Genomic DNA, 23,606 nt, shown 5'->3' with positions numbered 1-23,606 from the left:
CAAGCACAGGCTGAGCAGAGAGGGACTACGATGGGTTGTGGTCGTACAGGTGTGTCCCTGGTGTGGCTGCAAAGCAGCTCAGATTTTTCCAATGAAACACTTCAGTGTCTGTCTGTTGTGTATATGTTGAAATCAGAATGTTTGTGGGGGTTTTCAGCTTTAATCCGGATGGATTTCCCAGGACTTGGTTAGAGTAATGAATCATAGAATATCCCGAGTTGGAAGTGACCCATAAGGATCATCGAGTCCAACTCCTGGCACCACACAGGTCTACCCAAAATTTTAGACCATGTGGCTAAGTGCACAGTCCAATCGCTTCTTAAATTCAGACAGGCTTGGTGCAGTGACTACTTCACTGGGGAGCCTGTTCCACTGTGCAACCACCGTCTCGGTGAAGAACCTCTTCCTGATGTCCAGCCTAAACCTCCCCTGCCTCAGCTTGACGCCATTCCTGTGAGTCCTATCACTGGTGATTATGGAGAATAGGTCCCCTGCCCCTCCACTCCCCCTCACGAGGAAGTTGTAGACTGCAATGAGGTCCCCCCTCAGCCTCCTCTTCTCCAGGCTGAACAGGCCAAGTGACCTCAACCGCTCCTTGTACGTCTTCCCCTCTAGGCCCTTCACCATCTTCGTCTCCCTCCTCTGGACACTCTCCAATGGTTTAATGTCCTTCTTGTACTGTGGTGCCCAGAACCGCACACAGTACTCGAGGAGAGGCCGCACCAGCGCAGAGTAGAGCGGGACAATCACCTCCCTCGACCAACTAGCAATGCCGTGCTTGGTGCACCCCAGGGTACGGTTGGCCCTCCTGGCTGCCAGGGCTCACTGCTGGCTCATATTCAACTTGCTGTCAACCATAACCCCCAGATCCCTCTCTGTGGGGCTGCTCTGCAGCATCTCGTCGCCCACTCTGTACGTATAGCCAGGGCTGCCCCGTCCCAGGTGCAGGACCCGGCACTTGCTTTTGTTAAACTTCATGCGGTTGGTGATTGCCCAGCTCTCCAATCTGTCCAGATCTCTCTGCAAGGCCTTTCCACCCTCAGCCGAGTCCACAACTCCTCCAAGTTTGGTGTCATTGGCAAATTTGCTCAAAACGCCTTCTAGTCCTACATCCAAATCATTTGTAAAAACATTGAAGAGGACTGGCCCTAAAATGGAGCCTTGAGGGACCGCACTAGTGACCATCCACCAGCCAGATGTGCCCCATTTACCACAACCCTTTGAGCCCTGCCCGTCAGCCAGTTGCTCACCCATTGTATGATGATGTTGTTTAGCTGTATGCTGGGCACTTTGTCCAGTAGGATCCTATGGGAAACGATGTCAAAAATTTTGCTGAAATCCAAAAAGATCACATCAGCTGGTTTCCCTTGATCGACTAGATGGGTGATCTTATCATAAAAGGAAACCAAATTTGTTAGGCAGGACCTACCCCTTGTGAACCTATGTTGGCTGGGAGGTTTTTTCTTTATTCTTTTTTTTTTTTTCTAAATATCCCTCTACTAAGGGAATTCCAAGCACTTAAAATCTAGAAGGCTACAAAGTCTAAAGACTCTACAGTCAGCAAAACAGCAGAAAAAATCTCCATAAATATAAGAAACTGTCCCTAACCCTGAAAAAGACTACACCTTACGTGCCTACTTCTGCTGTTTTCTCACTGGTACAGGGAACTTGGATGATACATTTCCCCTAAACCCCGCTCCATCACTTTAACAGCAAGGTTGTAACTTCAATAATATTTGACATACAGGTGAAGGCATAAGGTCACATTCACAGTAAGCCCCATAATTCTGCAAAAATCATAAGAGACCTAGAACCACAAAGCAAACACGCTAAGTAACATCATCATCCTATCCATAAGCATGCTCTAAAAATTACTCACCTGAAGAAGAGCAGCATGCAGTAAAGACACCTACTACTACGTAGCTTGCTTTACTCTAACAGATCCTACTAGTTGCTACCTCAAAAAGACACACTTCTCTCAACTTGGAAACGCATCAGCCCATACACTCTAACCCACCTAAAGAACGCCACAACTGGCTGAAGGAAAAACAAAGCACTTACCCCAAAGAGAACTGGGCTGTTTCTAGAAGCAACAATTCCCATGCTTTTGCTTCAGCTTTGAATATTGAAAGGACAATATGACCAAGTAAGTAACTGAAGCTATTTCAACTGGAATTAGCTCAAACCTTTCTTCATGCTTTCTTTACACTCATGGTAGGTGAAGACATCTCTATATTAATTCTCTTAGGGTAGGAAGGCTCTGCAGGAGGATCTGGATAGGCTGGACCGATGGGCTGAGGCCAACTGTATGAAGTTCAACAAGGCCAAGTGCCGGGTCCTGCACCTGGGGCACAACAATCCCAAGCAGAGCTACAGGCCAGGAGAGGAGTGGTTGGAAAGCTGCCTGGCAGACAAGGACCTGGGAGTACTGGTTGATAGTTGGCTGAATATGATCCAGCAGTGTGCTCAGGTGGCCAAGAAGTCCAACAGCATCCTGGCTTGCATAAGAAACAGTGTGGCCAGCAGGGCTAGGGAAGTGATTGTCCCCCTGTACTCGGCTCTGGTGAGGCCGCACCTCGAGTACTGTGTTCAGTTTTGGGCCCCTCACTACAAGAAGGACATGGAGGTGCTCAAGAGAGTCCAGAGAAGGGCAGCGAAGCTGGTGAGGGGTCTGGAGAACAAGTCTTACGAGGAGCGGCTGAGGGAGCTGGGGTGGTTTGGCCTGGAGAAGAGGAGGCTCAGGGGAGACCTCATCGCTCTCTATAGGTACCTTAAAGGAGGCTGTAGCAAGGTGGGGGTTGGTCTGTTCTCCCACGTGCCTGGTGACAGGACGAGGGGGAATGGGCTAAAGTTGCGACAGGTTTAGGTTGGATATTAGGAAGAACTTCGTTACTGAAAGGGTTGTTAGGCATTGGAATGGGCTGCCCAGGGAAGTGGTTGAGTCACCATCCCTGGAGGTCTTTAAGAGACGTTTAGATGTAGCCCTTAGTGATATGGTTTAGTGGAGGACTTGTTAGTGTTAGGGCAGAGGTTGGACTAGATGATCTTGGAAGTCTCTTCCAACCTAGATGCTTCTGTGATTCTGTTAACCATACTTTCCTTCTGAATCTGAACAGTCTTGTATGGCACTAAAAGGATGTGTGTATGCATCACGTTTGCCCCAGCCTACTTGGTGCATGACAGCTGCAGGTTCAAGCCTTAGCTGCCTCTTTGGGATGCCTGAAGGACTGCATCCAGGCCCTGCAGGTGACTGCAAATCACCGCCTTAGTTCTGTGATGGAATTAAATTCACACTTCAACAAACCCGTCAGCCTTCACGTTTGTGGTGCCAGCCTCCCTGCTGGGGAATCTGTTGTGCAGCACGGCGCTGGCTGCCTGAGCCACGGGGCAGTCGGCCACCGCATCCAGGAGACGTGGGACCAACTGGGTGTCAGCTCTGAAATAAGTTACGAGAGGAGCTAGCTATTCCCTGCGAGAATATCACAAGTCTGCGTTCTGTTGATTTTTTAGAACAGATCAGAGCTTCCTTTTTGCAGCCATATGCTTGCTCTGCATTGGTTAGCTGTCACTCCTGGATGCCTGCATCCCTCCAAGGGCTAGTGCTGTCGTGTTTCTTGTTGCTGCGATGGGGGCAGAGCCTTGTGAAGTCCTCTTTTCATCAAAATCAGAGACTCGTTTGCTGTTCCCTGTAAATAATTGACTGGCTAAAAACGTATCCTGTAACTAGTACTTACTGACCCAAATTTACCTCCTTCCACATGTCAGAAAATCTCGCTGTCTAAATTACCATCGCTTCCCAGTGACTGCTGTGACTTACCAGTGCCATGCATTATGCTTGGAGTGTGTAACCAGCTCTGCGAGAAAATGAGTTGCAGAGGCTTTGATAAGGGCAGGGCTGGGCACAGAGGGTCAGTGAAGGGAGCAGCTCACCTGGGAGCTTGTGTCACGGCATTGTCTGCTCTTTGCCAAAGGTTTAAAGCGTGGCAGGGAGCATTGCCTGGGCCCCAGGGCTGGGTCAGAGGCCAGCAGCTGGCAGGTAGGTGTGCCCAGAGCCAGAGGAGTTTGTAACAGCCATCAGCTTTTAAATGGGCTTTAGTGACCTGTGTTTATTTACTGTCCTTGGTAGGACTGCAATTTAAAGTACATACTGAAGCGGATAATTAGCTTGTTGGAAGTGTCTGCACCGTAAGTCAACAGCACTGGACAAAATTATTCAGTAGAATTATTCAGTAGAGGTATTTCAAAATGTAAAAGACCTTTTCAAGTCACTAATCTCATCCGTAAGGAAGCAGTTTCCCCCCCAAAAAAAGTGTAACCTCCTTCATCCATGCTCCATTTAAATACCCCAAACAGTGGTCTTCCCACGATATTTCTCTGAATATTGTTTAATAAGGTAATACACATTGCTGCTGATCTTATTTTCTTGCTACTCATTATGTATTTACCCTTTTATAGTTTGATTACTCCTAGGCCTCTAAGTTCAGCAAGACACAAATTAATACTGGTAGTATTATTATTAATAATACTGCTGGGATTATTTCAATTCTGAAACTTCTTTTTGCATCTTTTTAGTTCTCTCTTAGCCCCAGATCTGCAACTATTTAATTCTTTCTTCCTAAACCCATCATGCTGTGTGTGTAGGCTTTTTCTTCTCCGAGTCCCTCAAAGAATGTCTGTCTTGTGATAATCTGGGAAAATGTGTAATGGGCAAAAAAAGGCACCTTAGCTTTCTGCAAGTTATGACAGCAAAAAAGACTAATGTTCCTATTTAGTATTCAGGAGAGCTTTAAGAAAACAAGATAGGGAAAGCCTGATTCCATCTCCAGCTTCAGAGAAATCATGTGTCGGAGTTCATCGCAACCCAAAGGTCAATATTTACAGTTCTCCAAATGTGTGGTTATTCTGTGTATGGCGGTGCTTAAACAGCAGTTAAACATACCAGCTTTTATAAATCTCTTATCGTGATTGTTCTGTACTGAAGTAGTGCTATAAGGACCTGGGCTCTGTCTACCTTCATAGTGAAGATGTGGCTGAAGCAGGTAGCTTATTCCAGCCACTGAGAGTTATAACGGGCATACAGACCAATGCTTTTGTTAACTTGCTCCTGTTTCCAGTAATTTAATATCTGTAACATCCTACCTCCTGTCTTTTGTTCATTTCTGTGAAGGGCACAACTATTTTTCTTTGTGTTACTCTGGGGCAGAGAGGGCTTCTGTAAATCCCGTCTGAAATAAAGCATTTGAGGTGGTTTTCTGCCACAGGCTGGTTCTGCAAGCTTTGGGCCTGTCACTTGAATCAACCAAAACATAATTCTCCCCAAATTTTCCATGCTTCCCTTTCCCCATCTGGACATGCTAAGGGTGTGGTAGAAGTCAGGGCCAGGAAGTTATTTGAGATTTTTTGACTGAAGTTTGTTTTGTACTTTCTTTTTTTACCAGGTCTGTTGACGGCTGTAACCAGAATGTGTGTGCTTCAGAAAAGGTACTTTTGCTCCCATGTTCTATGTTTGTGCTTTTATATAAGGTTTAGCAACTCTGCAGGAATATGCGTGATTTGTCCATCATTTCTGGCTTTCTAGTGGTATTCTCAATGGGTGGAAGTCGCTTTTCCGTTTCTCCTCTCAGATCCAGACACCTTAGGTAGATAATGTGTTGGCAGGTGTTGATGGACAAGCAATTTGCAGTAATCTCTTCTGATGCTTATTCTTGTAGCTCCCTGAATTATAAGTGACATGCTGGCAAAACCGAACAACTGATCACCAGATACCCGCATAGTGTTAAACATGGCTTCTGAGGCTGCTCAAAATTTCCTCCAGCCACTGTCTTCTTGGATGTCTCAAATATACGAAGCTATCCAGCAAGCAGGAGACTCTATATCAGCTTCATTGCTGAATTTGAGCGGAGTGGGTCGTAAGTCAGAGGAGGAGAGAAACCGGGACTTGGAGGACAACGGAGGAGTTTATGAGGATTATTCTGAGGAATCAGAAGATGAAATACACATGGACCTGTGGGATGAGGAATACGCGTATCCTAGAGAAGACGGTCACATTGTGGGTCCTGGTCTTGCTTCACAGCCCCTCCCTAGTGGCTCTGACCTGGGTCTCCAGAGGCAAAAATGGGTCAAAAATACCACCGGCTTACCAGAGCAGAGTGTTGAAAGCACCAGGCCTTTGGCAGCCAACGGATCCTACTGGATGAGTGAAGATTTCCAGCCACTTGATCGGCTTCCTACTATCGCTGAGGAAGAAGGTGAGCCCTCTGTGAGGGTCAGAGACCACGAGAACAACCTCAGCGTGGATGGCTCCACAGAAATTCATAACGGCAAGGCAAGTTTTGCAGGTAAGCACCTTTCAAACACCCAGACCACTTCTCCACTATTGATTTGATGCAGTTGCTAATCTGCTCGTTTTGTTCAGTGTCATCTTTGTTTCTCACAGCTAAAACAAAACCCAACAAAACTACCAGAGAAAAATCTAACCTTTCCCTCTTATATTTCCAGTTCTTTTCTTGTTCATGAAACTGATCTAATTGAAATGAGTGGAAATCTCCAGGATGAAATGCTGTGTGTTAGATGCCACTCAGGCCCGGTTGCAGTAGCATGGAGTAGTTTTCTCACCCAGCCATGTTTTGTTTCAGGTAGCAGGATCCTTCGAAGAGAGTGTTTAGCCTTAAGCCTTTGCTTTGAGAACCATCTGCCTTTGCGTCATTGCTATTAAAGATATATATAATCTCAAACCTTGTTTCTTTGTGCCAGGAATCTCAAGATGTTACTGTGCCATGTGCTGTGAAATGCTGTACTAAAAAGTCCCAGCCATATCTCATGATTTTATGGATGAAAGGCTCCCAAATCATTTTCCTCCCCTCCCACCACCCCCACAGGCTTTTGAAATAAAACTGAAAAGGACAGCAGGCAGGAGATTATGGGATGGAGAAATGAATTTGGTATTTTCAGTTTAAAATAGACCTAACTGTGACTTCTGATCATTAAGTGACATGAACAGCTTCTCAGGTCGTGCTCAGGACTGAATCTCAGCCACTTGAATTGTACTCACTGGCTACCTCTGTCCGTGTGGCCAGTGGTTCCCTGGGCCACAGAAGGCTGATGGATATTTGTCCCAACCAAATGCAGGAAAGCTGCAGTCCTGCTGGCACCACCTTGGGGTCTTGGTGGGTTAAAGCTGCTCCTCAGGAACAGATCCCTAAGAAGGGGAATAATGGGAGGAGGACAGGGAGGTTTACAGTATGAGGCTGGTGGAGAACTTGAGACTTGCTGAACCTCTTCAGAGCTCAGTTTCAAATATCTAATATCTAAGAGGTTCTGTCTAACCATCAGGAGGCACTTCTGTGCTATGTGGTGATGGAGCACTGGCACAGCTTGTCCAGAGAGGCTGTGGGGTCTCCTCCTTGGAGATGGCCAAAAGCCATCTGCGCATGGGCTTGGGCAACCTGCTCTGGGTGGCCCAGCTTGAGGAGGGGCTTCGGCCAGATGCCCTGCAGAGGTCCCTGCCAACCTTAAGCAGGTGTGATTCTGTGATTCTGTAACTGAAAAGAGCTTTTGGTTCAGCTGTTCTGTCCCCCAAGCTGGGGCTGCTTGTGTCATGTTCCAATCGAATGAATGCGGATTCGAGCAGGGCTTGTAGCGCCCTTCCAGGGCGTGCTGGAGCCGTGGTTCCCTCTGTACAAGTGCTACACAGGGCAGGTTGTCCTGTCTCTGGACTGTACCCTTGCTCCCAATGGATGGGAGAAAAGGTGGTGAGCTCTTGGGGAGCTGGGGGCCAGGAGCGAGCTGCTGTCACTCTCAGAACAGTTTCTCACCTGCAGGGACACCTGAGAAGGACGGTTCTTAGGAGCACTGGGGTGGACGAGATGAATTTTCTGGTGAGATTCATATGGTAGCGTGACATTCAGAGGTGCCAGAGTAACCCGTCACTGCAGCCGAAGGCGAGAGTCGCTGTGAACCTTTTCCCCAGCCAAGAGCAGATGCTGACCACGTTGGTGCTGGGCTCTCTTATTACTTATTGACTTTCCTTCTAGAGGACTAGGAGGCTGGCCTCACAGACCTCCCTAGCACCCACCTCGCTGCAGCCTAGAGTGCTCTGCTTCCCCACAAAGCGTTTAGAGGGCATTGCAAAGCTTTTTACACCAAAGGGAATGTCACCCCAAATGCTCCCAAATGGTCTTTTATCTTCTTATCTCAGCAGTGCCCTGCACAAAGGGCCATCCAGTGCTCTCAATGCCTGATAGTCGTGAAGTTGGCTGCTGGAGGGCTGGGACCTTTCTTCTCAGAGCTATCCAAGTTGTATAATAGGAGAGAAGGTGCTGAACTGGGATTTGAAAATGCCCTCTGTGAGAACTCTGATGTGGGAGGACTCGTTTTGCTCTTCTCAGCGACCCTTCTCTTCCAAAACACAGACATGCTCTTTGTATTTCACGTGTTTCTTTGTATTTCCTTTTTTTCCTTTAGATTCATTCTCTAACATCAAGAGTGTGAACTCTTCTGATGGTAACCTAGACACGCAGGGAGGCTGTAATGCCCTGACAACTTAAAATTTCAGTCATGGATTAGAGTGATCAAAAGAAGATGTTTGAGGTATCCTTATTTCTGCTAGTTTTGTTACCTAACCCTAAGTGACAATGTAAGTGAGCATATGGACTTGCTGACATTCAGCAAAGGCGTTCAGTAGCATCGCTATTAGCTTTGAGCATTCTTCCTTGCATTTGGCATTTTTTCCTCGTTTCTACAAAATACATGTATCCTGTTTATCCTTATATTCTTTCAGAACATTGCATCTTGACTTTATTTCACTTAATGTACCATATTTCTCTCCACAATAGAATATTTTAAAGCTAAATTGGCACAAAACAGTTGCAACGCTGAATGCTTTTTGTTGCCATGGAAATATTTCTGGGCACTTACTGAAGACCTGGTTGCCAATAGTAATGTAACAGAGAAAATAGATATGCTTCATTTAGCAGCCACTGGTGATTAAAGAGCCACAGAAACCCGTTACAAGGTCATTCCAATATATAGTTTATTAGATTTAGGGGGGAAAAAAATCACCTTAGAAGAGAATAGTTTAAAAAAAAAAAAATTCAAAACAAAATCCAGTTGTTCCCCTCTCTTAAACTTACATCATGCTTCTGAGATGAAATAAAATAAAATTGCGGTTAAAACCCATCATTATGCCGCCTTCTTTTTATCAAATATGTTTCTGATCACATTTTTGCCTCCTAGGAAATGTGTCCTGGCTCCCAGGGTAGCTTTTCCGACGCCCCAGAGCAGCTCACGCGTTATTGAAAACCATTTTTAGGCTTAGGGATTTAATACAGCGTTTGAGCAATGAGATTCTTGGGTTCTTAAGTCAAACGTCTGCCAGGTACCGTGGGGCATGCTAAGCAGCGGGGTGTGGGGCTGGCTGCTGCCGAGGCCTGGTCTGCATTTAAGTGATGCTTGTCATGTTGTGCCGAGGTTTTGAAACAAATGCAGGGAAAAGTTTTTTCACTTTGGATGCTTTTGGGCCATGGCATAAAAACAGGGAAGTAGTTCACCGAAGCACGGTGCTTGGTTTGAGGGGTTGGTGGTGGGAATGCAGCACCTTCGTGCAGGCAGGTCTCTGCCACCACTTGTACGTTTTGCAAATACAGATGAACTTTCTCTTACAGCTTCCTCGAGACCCTCCTTGTTGTCTAACCTCAGTGTTTCTGATAGAGGAACCATCACCCATCTCAGAAGGGGGAGAGAGCAGCCTTCGCATCCCCCTGCGGCTGAGACGGAGCGGATCAGCTGACTGGGGGTGGCTGGTGAGAGAGCGGCTGCCAAATCTATCATTGCACATTTGGCTTAAGAGTTGGGGAGGAAAAAAAAGCAGCGGAGCAATAAGGCACTTCCAAAAGTAGTGCGCTGCTAGCGGAGGGGTAGAGCTGGCCAGTCCGTCTGTTTCCCAGCCTGGCGCTATTAGAGAAAATCAGTACTGATGAAAAAAGTGAAGAGCAGCGATAATCGTGCCGTGAATGCAGTGATCTCAACCCGCTTCTTCCTCGGGGCCTGCGTCCTTTGCAAACAAAGTCAAAGTGACCATTAAGCAAAGCGGTTTTGGCAGTGGCTGCTCTGAAAAGACACGGGGAGAGGCACACGCCAGCAGAGCCGAGGTTGTGAATCAGAGCTGAGCTATTTTTGCACAGCCAGTTCTGTGATTGAGGAGCCTCCCGAGCTGTCTGACACCGTGTTCATAACACGAGCGTAATATATAGGTGAGCACTACGCTGAAATTGCATCAAGGCTGGGGAGATTTTTCCCATCAATTAGGCAATCCCAGTGCTAGTTGAAGACTGCATTTCAGCTACACTGAAGTAAAATTTTTGACCTTGGAACACCAGGAAGTTTGGTGTCCTAATGGGAATCTCATCTGGATGGCTATAGTCATCCTCCACACGCGTGTAACGGGAGGCTCTGGGAGTTCCTAAAACTAGAAAGCTCCATTGCGTTTACTCACCTTAGCCTCCAGCTTAACAGGGGTCATTGATTTTTCCTGGTAATTGCTGTAGTGGAGGAAATTATTCTGTCTGCTCTATGTAAGAACTCCTGACCTCAGTAAATGACCCTTTATACGGCCAGAAATTCCTCGGCAAGGAGTGAGTTTTCATTAGGTCCTGTAGCGAAATGCACCCGTACCAAAAAGCTGTTGCTTGTGTGATAAATCAAACTTCTGCCTGCACCTGGGACTAAAATAGATAGATGGCCTGTTTCCATTTAAAGACCCCGAGTGTTGATGTATTTTATCACCTGTCTGCCTACGGAGCCAGCCTGTGCTCCAGCCGGAACGTAGCCCTATAAAAATCAGCGCCTGCTCTCAAAGCAGGACATCTGAAGAGGGTACACTGAATCAGCAGCACCGCTAGGACTGAGTGAAAGCAAGCAAAGACAGACGGTGGACAAAAGCACTTCACAGAAAATACTCCTGGCTGCTCGAGTGGGAGAGATGAAGTGCAGACACGAGTTTGCATTCAGCGCTTTCTGTCTGGGAAACTCAGAGCCACTCAGGAAGTATTTGTGCGCAGACTTCTGTCCTTGCGAAGGTGGCACCGTGTTCCTTTTTATATTTAAAATACTCCTTTGCAGTTCTGCCTTTGCAAAGCTTCAAGTTATGAGGTATTTTCATCCGGGGTGCTACAAGTAAGTGGATGAGAGTATGCGACGGCCCTGAAAGGGGGGCGGATGGCAGTATTTCCAGCTGTATAGCCAGGGGAGTGGAGGCAAAGAGTGGTTCAAAACGCGAGTTTTCAAAGGCGCTACTATTGCGGGATCTGTCTTTTCCCCGTCAGCACTGCTGCTCATCCTCAGTTCGTGGTTTTAGGTGCAGTCTGCCAGCCCGCAGTGGATCAGTGGTTTGGATTTTCACCGAGTTCCTTGCCTGGCAGGCAAGGCTTCGTCCTGCCCAGCTCCCTGGGGGGCTCTGTTCAGGAGCACTCGTCGTCTGTGCTGGCCGTCGAGCAGGTTGCATAAGCTGCGTGCAGAAAGATTTATTTAAGAGGAAGAAATGGCTGTTGCCATTCAGCACAGTTGCAGAACAAATTGTGTGTGTGAGCGTGTGTGTTTGTGCATGTATTTTCTGATCCGCTTTTGCTAAGTGGCATCCTCTTCCCACTCCCCATATGGCAGTTGCGACTTCATCTTCCTCTGGGAAGGTTGTTTAGGGCTCAGGAGGCTTCATTTGCCAATAAACAGCATCTTGGCAGCAGCTGGGAAGTGCTGCCTCTCCCCTAGAAACCCTGCCTCCTCACCTTCCTTCTCCTACTACAGGCGAGGCAGGTGTGAATGATCTCACTGCGTCGTGGTGGAGGTTACGTGCAGGCATACTAGCAGCGCTCTGCAGCACTAGGACATAGTATTTCCCTGAGCTGACACAAACAGTAGTACTTCTTCCCATTTTCTGTTTCCAGCTGCAGTCGTTGCTCGCTTGGCCTGCTTTGCAGGAGGCTGCTCGTGCAAACCCACGGCTGCAGGCAGATGCTTGCGGAAGGGAACGGCCATAAGAGCTGCTGGGTGCGTGGATAATCCTCCTCTGGTTCTTCCTACCCTCTTTGCGTTGCTTGCCAGCACAAAGAGCACTCGTATGAACTTACTGAGATGGCATCGCTCTGCCTAAAGGTGAGCTGGTGGTGCTCCTCACCTTTTCTGAGAGGTAGGGGGTGAGGATGTGGCTTCATTTCTGGCTCTTGTGACGAGCTGCTGGCAGCCATCGTCATCGTGAGTGGCCTGGTGGGCTCCTGAAACACAATTGTAGTAACCAAGGGGAAAGACTGGGATGAAAGAAGAGAGGGAGATTGCGGTCATGGGGGAAAAATGTGCAGTTTTACAGGTGGTGAGGGGCAGCGTTGTGCTATGTGGATCTTCCAGGTAATGAGGGAGATGTGGCTGGGCTGGACCTTTGCCTGTGCGTTCGTGTGGTTCTTCTGCATTTACCTCTGGTTTAGGAAGGCTTCATCTATACCTATTTGTAGTCCAGCCATGGATTTAGACTGAATCTCAAACCAATCTGTAGCATAATCTGTAGAAGACAAGTGACTGTGAAAAGAACTGATGCTGACTCTGAAAATAACTGCTGCTCTCCTGGCCTCACCCCACCCAGCAGCTCCCTGACATGCAGGCACGTGCTCCCCCGTCCAGAGAGCTGAGCTGTGATGCGTGATGAAGCATCCCTGGAAGGACTCACGGCACCGGGTGAGTGCGTGCCCACGCAAGCCACGTGCTCGGAGACGTTTCGTTCCTCGGTCGGAGGAGATTCGAGCCCATGCAGTCTATACGTAGCAGCATAATCTGTGTGGGAGCACTTTCCAGCAAATAGTTTGAGAGTCGCAGTGCTGGAGAGGAAGCCCTGAGTTTGGATTAATGAAAACACCGAGGTTTGCTGAAGCTCTGTGTCACAGGGCCTGGACCTCGTACCGTAAATAATGTGCTGTAGCTGTGAGGCCATTGGGCCTGAGGGTGGTTCTGCAGTTGTCAGTAGGTGATGTAAACCTGCAGCTGAGGAGCTCTGACCTTCCCTGCTCACAAGCTGTGCTTCTTCCAGTGTTGCTGTGTGGGGAATTGAACCAGCTCGTTGCTTCCTCTGAGAGCCACCTGCCCCTTCCTTGTTACCGATAAACCAGGTGAGTCGGCCACAACTGAAACAGGGAGAAATGGGGAGGAGAAGGACGACAGGACTGTCCCCTTTGGGTGACAGCAGTGGTCACAAACCCATCAGAGTCCTGTTGCACCACATCTGCAGCCACCGCTGCCCCTGAGGGCTGTGATTTCCCCAGGGGTGCCGGGGCAGCGGTGGTGTTGCAGCAGTGGCGAAAGGAGGCTGCGGTGAATCAGCCCCGTGGTAGCAAACAGAAAGGTTCAATTAGAAAAGCCAGCGGGAAAATAAAGATCTGCCTCGTTGCAATGCCGTAGTTATCCGTAGCAACCCCAAACAAATATCTGTGCGAGGGAGGCGATTTCCACCCTGTTAATCAGCAAACAAAGCCTTGGGGGTGTGAAGCTGGTGGTTACGGTGCTGAGCGCCACGAGTGGTGCGTAATCAGCCTGCATTTGCTGGATCTGGCTGCTTGTGAGCGTGGCACAGCAAAACCGCAGGAGGAGCAGGAGTCAGTGCATGGGGTCTCCTTGTCCAGCTCGATTTCTGCGAGGGGGGAAGGCCATTTTCTGGATGAAGCTAGTGCTGCTTCAGGCAAACCTCCTTACATCTAGTAGAGGGAGCTTCCAAAGTGACTTTTGTCGTAGAAGGAGAACCAAGTATCCACGCCAGGCAGAAGAGCTGGGTGATAAGGAACCTGAAGGGATTCAACCCCTTGTGGTAAAAAGGCAACCAGGAAAGCTGTCATGAAATAATGCTCCTAAAGAGAAAGGAGCTGGCCGTGGGGTGCAGCACGGCTCAGGGTGCAGCCCTGTCCACGCCAGGGGATTTTCTGGCTTAGCAGGGTCCCCTGCACTGCATCACCTTTTGTCTTCCACTTTTCTGCAAATCCCGGGCCCGTGCTGATAAAACCCGGTGACGCAAACGAAGCCCGACTCACGCTTACTCCACACGTAAAATGCAAAGTGGGTGACTGGGAAAATCGGGGATGGGTTTTGCTTCTGCTCCTTGGCTGCCATTTCCTCTCGCTGTGGAAGAACCCTAGGCAGCAAAGCGGGAGTCGGTTTGAAGCCGAATCCCGTGTTCCTATTTTTAAAATCCAAATTTTGGAGTAGGAAAAAAAGCGGTAGGAAAAGATGTTGATTGTCACGCTGTTTTCGGTGGGCAGGTCTCTGTTTCTTTGCACAGCAGCGTGCAGAATTGGAGTTTATTGCTCTGACTGCTGCATTGTTCGGCTTTACAAGTGCCTGATGGCCAGAGCCAAATACCGCAATTGGTCTTGTTTCTGATTGCCCCTTGACTTTTTTGTTTGCTTTTCGCTTGCGGCTGGAAATTTCCCCTGCTCTGAAAGCTGCCAAGCTGCGATCCTCTCTGCCTGCATCGCACCCGGCGCCTTCTCCTCGCAGAGCTTCCCGTCAGGTTTGGTCAGGGGTGAGGACAGACGGAGAGGTAGAGGTGGGCTTGTGGCACAAAGAGGACACCGCCACTTGTCCCTCAGCAAACAGGGGGCCTTACGTTTAACACCGGGCACCAAATGGGGTCCCTTACCTATAGGAAAGGGTCAAAACCTCTCAGGCCTGAGTGCAAAGAAAATGTGCAGGTGAAGCGGTGTGTATGTCACCGTCCATAAAGGTGTATGCAGAAAAATGGGGTTTATGCGTCCCAGTGCATTCTCCACCCATTTAAAATACATTTGAGGTCTGGGTGGCTGTTCTGGATTTGATTTCTGTTGCATAAAAAGAAGGCTTTTGGTGATGGGGTTACATCTCCAAATAGTTTTGAGCATAAATGAGGGCAGGGGTTGCCTCTTCCCTAGTCAAACCCACGCAGCAGGCAGTTGCATTACTCTGTACATTGATTTGCACCCCCAGTTCAACTGGTTGATAGCAAGAGTGAGAAGAAGACACCAGACCAGAGCCACTGTGCAAATCAAAGCTGTAGTTGCACAGAAATTGGTAGTAGCAACTCCCTGTGTAATGCCATATGTTTCCTTTATAAAATGTTCCTCCCCTTTTCTGAGAAGCTCTAACAAATCCATTGCTTGCAGCAGGCTCAGTTTTCCCAAAGAGAAGCCCTTCTCTTTATTCTGCGTGCAGCTCTGGGTTTTGCTGAGTTAGAAGCCAGCGCAGATCACCATTTCTCTGTGTCATCCCCATCATGAAAATTTTAGGACCAGGCCTATGTGGCTGGCTCTGTAATAGCACAGAACGCTGCGCCGAGAGCTCCTGGGATCCTCCAAGTGTATGCATTATGCATAGATATACTGATATTGTTTGTGGTTATATGATCAAATACTTTTTTGTTTTTGGTATAACACTTCTACTTCCTTCAGGGCTTGATGGTTGCTCCCATGGAAGCTCTCACTGGCCTCAGTAAAGCAGAATCAAAATCTTTAGTAAGAAAGTGAAGGGCAGCATTAAATGTACAGGAAAGCAGAAATATGTGATTTGCTAACTTCTTTTTGCTCAGCCAAAATCACTATTTTTTTTTTAACATGCAAGCAGACAGGATGCGGTACATCTATATTTTACACTTACGCTATGTATTTTATTTGGTAATTTTTTTTTCTTGGATGAGCTTTGAACAAATGCTAAGTTATTCTTTATACTTGGTAATGCTGCAGAGAATTCTTGAATTATTTATTTCCTACATTTTAGCTTAGTGTGTCTGGATGCCTGAAAGCCAACTTTGGAACTGATTGGGTGTTTGAAATTTCTGAGTAAGTAGTGGTAGTTTGGAATACCTTGCAAGAAAAAGAGGTCAGCCTCCTTCCTCCCACGCTGTCATCCTTGGAAAAAAAAAAAACAAAAACAACTCACATGCTTCCTTAAGAGTGGTGGGAAGCTGATTTGTAAAGCAGATGATACATAGAAGTAATTGAGTTGAAGTTGCTAGAAATATGTATATGCTACACAACATCTGCAGATCTCAAGATGTATTCATTATCTTTCCAGAATTTAGATTGTAATTATGGGCCCTTTATTTAAGTTTCCATGGCGATACAGAAAATGTTTCCCCCTTGTCCTTTCCTAATCAGGACACTTGTATATTTGAATGGCGAACATTTTTCCCTCCCCTGGGAAGAGTTAGTTTTATTAATACGGAGGCATTAAGCTGACATGGAGCTGTCTGCTGCTCAGGCACAGATTCAACAGCAGACGTATCAAGCATTTGCTACAGATTCCCCAGTGCCTCTGTTTAATTAGCCTGTGTGCTTCCGAATGCAAGTAAGAAATAGCATCGTGTCATAACAAGCGATGCAGTCATGCTTTGGGGATTTGTGCAGTTGGAGTCAAAGTCAAGAGGCCAATAATCTCTAAAACCTGGCCAAACTCCTCCCTTTACCCAAGCAAGACACAGTAGATGAATTCAGTAGAAGGTACAGACATGTAATTTGGCTCAATGCAATCTTCCATTAAAAAAAAAGATCCTTTAAGAAAAGAAAATTCTGAGCTTTGCGGAAACAAATGATGAAGCAGCCCAGTTAAAGGCCGCGGTTGGATAGCTAACTTTAGGTTTTTGCTGCAGATTTACAAAGGAATCCCACAAGTGTTGTTGCAAAGCGAGCACTGGTATCTGTCTTCTCTCCTACACCCCACGCTTTTAAATGAATCTAATAAAGTGTTCCTCAGTTAGGCATCCTAAGAAGTAGTACTGAATTTTCAAATGGCCAGAAATTGAGCTGACTGTCCCAGAGAAGGGGCTCCCCTCTGTTCGCAGGTCGCCCCAGGAGCACGGGATCCACGTGGCCTCTGCAAAATTTCTTTTTAATAACCTGGTTTACACACATCAATACACGTTCGTTTAAGTGTACAGCCTTGTGCCTGTGGACCCAGGATCTTAATGTTACGTGTTCACGAGAAAATGCTGAAAGACATGGCTTAGTTACTAAACATAACGTTTTACCCAGGATTTTCGGCAAATTGAGTGAAAAGCACACTTCTGTTTAAATTGAAGTAATTTTTATTTTGTGCCTTGAATACCCAGAAGATATGTGTAAAGTAGAGGTTATCAGTATTTGCTGAGCGTTGAAATTAATTTTGCAGAGGTTGCATGAGCTGTGGGTAGTGAGTTGACTGCACAGTTGGCTGAAAAGGAATGTTTAGTTTTATGTGTTTCAATTATTTGGACAGATCATAGCGCGTTTAGACCAAAGGGTTGTTACAACTTGAAATAATTCTTAGTTAAAGCAATTTCAAAGAAACTTACTTTTAAGGGCTTATGTAAAAATAATCAAATTTTATGATGGCTGGGCACTGCCCATTTACAAACCAAGGCCTAAAACCCTTTTCCGTTTTTATCACAACAGGAACATTTAGCTTTTTCCTCCAACGGAGAGCAGTTTTCTAGAAGGTGCAACAGCCTTGTTGTCAGATAAGTGGTAAATCAGAGCAAGAGGGGCTCAAGTCTGCCAGCGGGATGTGGAAGAAGTTGCCTTCTGCTGGGCGGAGGTGGGCACAGGTTGCTTTGGTGCTGCCAGCTCCAGCACCCCATCATCGCTGCTGATGTGCTTATGGAGAAGGAGCCGAAGTTGTCATCGAGGTCACAGGTTTTTAACAGATGAAGGCAGGATGCTGTTTTCCCCATGTGGCTGGTGTAAGTGAGATTGGAGGTGAGGAAAGGTGCTTTCCCCGAGAAAGGAGCCCTCCGCCCATTTGCCTGCACTGCTCATTTGTTCAGCTGCTTGGGTTTGCCATGGCGATTATCGAAGTGAGTCTTGGCAACCATTATTGTATACTTGGTGCTCAAGAGCGAGCAGCAGGTCGGCCACGGTGGACATCTGTCTCGTTCACATGCGTGTACACAAATGTGCGTGTACACAAACGTGCACGCACACCCCGGCTGCCCGTCGTCCCCAGGGCTCCCTCTCCGTGCGTGTCGCTGGGTCAGAGCCTCCTGCTGTTGGGCTCCCTCGATGCTGGGAGGGAGCCGGCAGGGAGATCAGCGAAACGCTGCTACATTTTCACCCCGAGAAAGCAAGGCCAAGTATATATAGTGCGTATTGAGCCCTCCTTCCCCCAGCTGGCAGATATTTCCGCGCTAATGAGGGTGCAGTCATCTCGTAGTCAGAGCACGTGCTGGGAGAAGGAGGGGAAGGGCGTTCGTGGGGACGTGCTCAAATGTGTATCTGCGCTTTTAAAGGTTACGATTTACATTGGTCTCCCAAGTTCCTCTGCTGCTGGCAGATGGAGTCAGCAGTGCCTGTTAGCCATGTGCCGTGTCTGTGCTCATGGCATTACCCAGAGGAGGTCGTGGCCGAGTTGCTTTTTCTGCACAAAAGAAGTTCCCTCTCCTTTGCAGGAGCTGAAGGCAAATGGAAGGACAAGAAAGTTTTCAAGCACTCTGCTGATTGCTTTGTCTTTGCACGGGCTAACGATTTTACAAGTGGTTCTCTGTGTATGTTTTGTCCTACTCTATTCTGCTCTGTTAAATATATGCATTAACAAAATAAGGTGAAGCGCAGAGGTGGGCAAGGTCTAATAAGATGTAATTGCTGCTGATACAGTATGCCATCCACAGGCTTTCCTGAGGTTTGAAGAAGCAGGTCCATGTCAAGTTCATTCCCCAGTCCTTCCTCAAACCCTTGCTCGGCTGTCTGTCCCCAGAAGGTCCATCTGGGAGCTGGAAGTGTGCCGTTTCATCTGGCTTCTTGGCTGAGGGCAGCAGACTGTCTAAAGCCCAAGCTGTCTTTTCCTCCCAGTAAACAGTTATGGGGTGGATGAAGAACTGACAGCATCTTCAGCGATGAATGAGGTGATTAAGCAGCTTGAGATCTATGTCATGCTTACAAAATTTTTGATCAGGAGTATCTGAAAGAGCAACACAAGCAGGCGTGGAGCGTAGACCCACATTCAGCTCCTTCTCTCCAGCCATGAGGAACGCAGTACAGAGGTTTCTGAATGTGATCTTGCTTTCTCTCTTACTAAACTGGCCTTCCTTATTGATTACCTGCAGCTCATTTCTAAAATACTAAAAGAGGGAAGCGTCTGGATCCAAGCCCTGATGAAGTCCATGAAGATCTTTCCATTGACTGTCTATTGGTTTTGAGTTCTGGCTCCAAATCCACAGGGATTTTTATGGATTATTTTGCCAGAATAAAGACTGCAGGACTTTGTTCTAATATTTTTTGATCTGTGCCATTTAAGTCATTTCTTTAGCGAGCCTTTTAGCAAAAGTTGCGTGTCTCCTTTTGCAGCAGCTTTGCAAACGCAAGGTGAACAGTGAATGAATTATGCTGGATCATTTGCCAGCGCATACACCAAATGTCAGGCAATGACAGAAACTAAAAATTTATGGCACAGAAGGGAAGAATTTTATGATCTTCTATGGACTAATGTAATGACTCTTTTATACAAACAAAGATGGAATGCATTTAAAAATGTAGCTACTTAAAAAATTGGCCTGAACACATTCTAAAATCTGGAGAAATTCATTAGAGGGAAGAGCTGTGAAAGTGCCCTCTGTTTTCAGTTCCGTAGAATGCCTTAATTTTGAAATACAATTGCTTGGTTTTAATTCACCCTCTGATCATCTCAAGATATGGCTCTCCATTGAACTCTTCTTCTGGCACAACATGCGTTGGCATAACTTTTCAGAGGTAATATTAATATTATTTAAATAGCTGTTCAGAAACTAGATTAAACCAGATATTGAAACGTGCTGTCAACGAAGGCATTGGGTTCACCACCCCATTCCTCATTAAGCTCAAAATTAGACCCTTCGTTATGAACAAATGCCTGTAAACTATTGTTGTTGGGTATGCCAGGTCTCTTCAAACTGGTAGTTTTCTTTTTTTTACAGAATCAGAAATCTACAACAGACTTAGGCATCCAGAGAAGTTGAGCATCTTGGAGGGCCCTGAATAGCTTCTCTCCCACTCATCCTTGGCATACAGCAAAGTCTTCGCACATCCTGTTCTTAAATGAGATTTTCCTTGACCCTCTCTTTCTGAATGTCATCACAGTCGGCACTTTGGACTTGTTTAGCCCGAACTTTTCAACCGTTAAAAATCGTTGTAGTAACCTGAATAGAGCCTGGGAAGGGGAGTGTGCTCGGCAGGAAGGAGGTGTTTGGAGGATGCTCCGGGGAGCTGAATGGCTTGAATGCCAGCTCTGCCCACAGCGTCTCTGCAAATCACCCTGTTAATAAAGAGCCTGTTTTAGTTCTGGAAACATGGAGTCTTCTTATGCAATTACCCAGCATGTGGTAAATTAAACAATCTTGGCCTGATTGCATAATGTCACTTGAAATTTAAGATCCTTTTTCTCTTTAGCCCCTAAAATTTACAAGCCATTTTTGTTTAGATTTATAGTAATTAGGTAATGGTTCTGCTTCTTTGAAGCTCTTCTGGGAAGTTTTTTAGCACTTTGATGGCTAATCTCAAAATAACCAGGGGCAGAGCACGGCTCAGTCTCCCCGTGTCTGCTGTGGTTCAGTGTGTGGGAGCACGTGGTGCCGAGGCACCGAAGAATGGCTTGGAACGGGGGATCTAGCAAGGGAGTAGTGCTGTATGAGGGCAAACGTGCTTCACCCCACTGACTTGTGTCTCTGCTGCTGTGCCTGTCTTTCAGGAAGAGGCACTTCAAAATCACCACCAAGTCCGGAAGTTTCAAGATCTATCCTGAAATACTTTCCTTCTCTTGACCGTGCTTTCTTTCTCTTGCCCAAGCTTGTAACTTTCCACGTGTGTTTGTGTTCAGTCTAGAAGCAGGGATCAAGTTTCTGCCATTTTGGAAAATCGCAAAGAAAAGACTTTCTTTTTCTCGTAAAAACAGTGATTCACTGCAGTCCACCCAGCAAACATCACCTTGGCCAGCACAAGTAAGAGACACATGTTAAACCCTTCATCTCAGTGTTTCTTGATGGTTAATAAACTATTTGGTGTTAATTTAGCAAGATCTAGTAGGCTTCATCTTTTAACTCTGGCAGTGCATTTTAGGAACTGATGAGGCCTCTCAGGATGTTTCTTTAGCGCATTGTTGTAATTCATAGAACTGGAAGATTGTGCATCTCTGAAAAAGAAGAAAAATATATTTTAGATTAGTCAGACTATTTACTTGCTAATTCGAGAGGAGTCTTCGCAGTTTTTTCCAGCCTGACTTTCAGTATTGGATGTGTTGAACTTTCCCCGTATCCTTGGAGAGATGCCTCTGCATCCCAGTACCTGCTGGCGTTCTGCTCCCTGGTGTCGCAGGTGAGGCTCATCCTTTCATCGGGCAGAATTCATAGTTTCTTCACAGCCAGTTCTGCAACCTTGAATGCAGACTTTCCAGATTTTTTTTGGTGATTTATGTTCCCTGGTGTTCACCTGGCCTTCATCGTGACTTGTGACACACGACACAACAGGGAAAGGTTGTGGGGCAGGACTGAAGAAAAAACACGTTCTTTTAGTGTATAGTGTGCCCTTAAGTTTAGAATTTGCTGCTACTGCTCTGAGGGGACTCCTGGCTAATTAAAGTTCAGATAGTTAGGTAATGCTGTCTCAACATATATCTGTGATACTCTGCTGTTTATTCATGTCAGGTATTCATAAGACAGTTGACATTTTCTTCCTTAAAGTTCTCCCAAGTAAATTACAAGCATTTTACTGCTATGACCTTTTCCCTTACATTAAGAACTTCTGTTTTGACCATTCTTTTTGTGAATATAACACCAGAATGAATGTAATTGGAGATGTATAGTTGTTCTAGTCTGTGTAGCTGGGCTATTACCTGTAATGATCCCCTAATACTGGTATTTGTAAGTGATTATCACTTACCAAACTGCTTTAATTTTAAAGAAAAAGCCAGACTGTTTCTCTAAATGGTTTTGGTGAATCACCTTTTCCCTTCCTTTCCCTGAATACTACATTTGCTTTCCTAACACATTAATTTTCCCTGAGTCTTAGGGAAATGGCTTGCTCTATTAATACATTTCTGGAGTTTTCCTGTTATGAATAGCCTTTTATGGCTTTAATGTAGTTTTTGAAAATTCCTCTATTATTGATCTAGATATTATCCCAGCAGGAGTCAAAACCACAAGACAATTGTGTGAGGATAATTTCTTACTACAGTAGCATTTTATTCTGAAAGCCTGCTGTGTGGTGTGTGCTTTGATGGATGACCCACTGTTTAAAATGTGTATTAGACGTTGGCTTGCTAATTAAATGCCTTAAGGAGCGCCTGTACCCATTCACTCTAAGTAAATTTGTGTATGTGGAATTTCGGTTATTTTATTTCTTGCCTGTGTTCTCATGTTTACTTGTTTCTGTTTTCTGACGTTGTAGGGAAGAGTGGGAATAATGGCAGAGAATCAAATGACTTCCTACCCTCGCTTGATTTCAGCTCGGGGCAGAGGGGAGAGTATGAGGGCTCTTGATTTCAGGACCAGGTCTGCCAGCTGGGAGGAGGAGGAGAAGATGGGGTGGCGTTTGCATGTTAGAAGGGAGTGAGAAGAGCACTCACCTGGCATTTGAGAGATCAGGATTTGGATCCCTCATTCTCCTGAAGGACCATCTCCCGCATCTCAGAAGAGCACCGTAACTGTGAAGCTGTGGGGTGCTTTCAGACTGCTCTCTTGAAGTGCCTGAACTCGAGGCATTTTGCTGGGAGGGAGGATGAGAGACCCTTCGGGGGCAGAGGGAAGGGGACAAGGAGTTCTCCTGGTCATTGATGGAAAGAGCAGCCAAGGGGGGGGGCAGGGGCTTCTGCCCACCTCTGAGAAATGGCTCCTGAGTGCCATTCCCATTCCCTTTGTGCTTTTGGTTTGGTTTGTGTGGGGCAGGTATGAATCAGAAACAGCATATTAGCTCCTAGGACCAAGCACAGAATTTCTTCTACTCAGAAGGATTTGGGCTTTTTCTTCAAGACAGTGGGATGTGGGAGAATGGAAATACTGATTCATCTAAACCAAAGCAAAGACATTGTTTTCTATTTAATTGGGTTGTGGAGAGAATGCTTTGGTTTAGATGAATCAGTATTTCCAAAGACATTGTTTTCTATGTAACACGGTGATTATTACTATTATTTGAGTTGGAGGCCAAATCTGAATATTTGTTGTTGTTTTATGGTAATGACCTTCATGAGAACAAACCTTTGCATCCCATGTGTCTGTGTGTTTCTGAATCTTTTTTTGTTACTTTCATCAGCCGTGTGGAGGTGCGGCTTTTTTTGTTCACTGTAACTGCTCCTACTTGAAAGAGAGGGAGGCAGAACCTGGCTCTCTGTGTTCATAAAAGCGAGGCCTGGCATCAGGTTCACTGGAAGGAGGAAGGTCCTTGATTTTCTTCTGCAGGTGTTTGCAGAGCACATTCAAGGCCAGATCACGATGTTATTTTCATCGGCGTTCCTGCCCATGTAATTATGTGTCACTCCACGCAGAGTGCTCTCACTGATGCCTTGGAGTGAAGTGCCCTGTGTTCAAAATAGAGGCTTTGATGGCGTAGAGGAGGAATCAGGGTGGTGGTGGGTCTGAACCAAAGAAGATCGTTTTGTTCTTGTTAGTGAAC

General features: G+C 46.4%; 1 protein-coding gene and 1 long non-coding RNA gene across 3 annotated transcripts in view; both read left to right on the top strand.

The window, feature by feature from the left end:
• Positions 1-23,606, top strand: part of SYT16 (synaptotagmin 16) — a 98,763-nt gene that overhangs the window by 32,737 nt on the left and 42,420 nt on the right. The window contains exons 11-13 of one of the 2 annotated variants that reach the window (XM_080596368.1): positions 4,773-4,867; positions 5,439-5,481; positions 5,712-6,338. In XM_080596368.1, the coding sequence (XP_080452494.1) occupies positions 5,783-6,338 (556 nt within the window). In that variant the 5' untranslated portion in view covers positions 4,773-4,867; positions 5,439-5,481; positions 5,712-5,782. The remainder of the gene's footprint in view (positions 1-4,772; positions 4,868-5,438; positions 5,482-5,711; positions 6,339-23,606) is intronic. The other variant, XM_080596369.1, reaches the window with a different exon arrangement.
• Positions 6,720-9,672, top strand: LOC308196796. Its single transcript, XR_013952407.1, has 3 exons — positions 6,720-7,877; positions 8,464-8,589; positions 9,663-9,672. It is a non-coding gene; the product is annotated as an uncharacterized lncRNA (long non-coding RNA).

Source organism: Anser brachyrhynchus (assembly GCF_964034855.1).
Source record: "Anser brachyrhynchus genome assembly, chromosome: 5".
Taxonomy (NCBI): domain Eukaryota; kingdom Metazoa; phylum Chordata; class Aves; order Anseriformes; family Anatidae; genus Anser; species Anser brachyrhynchus.
This window is presented reverse-complemented; position numbering and strand designations above follow the sequence as displayed.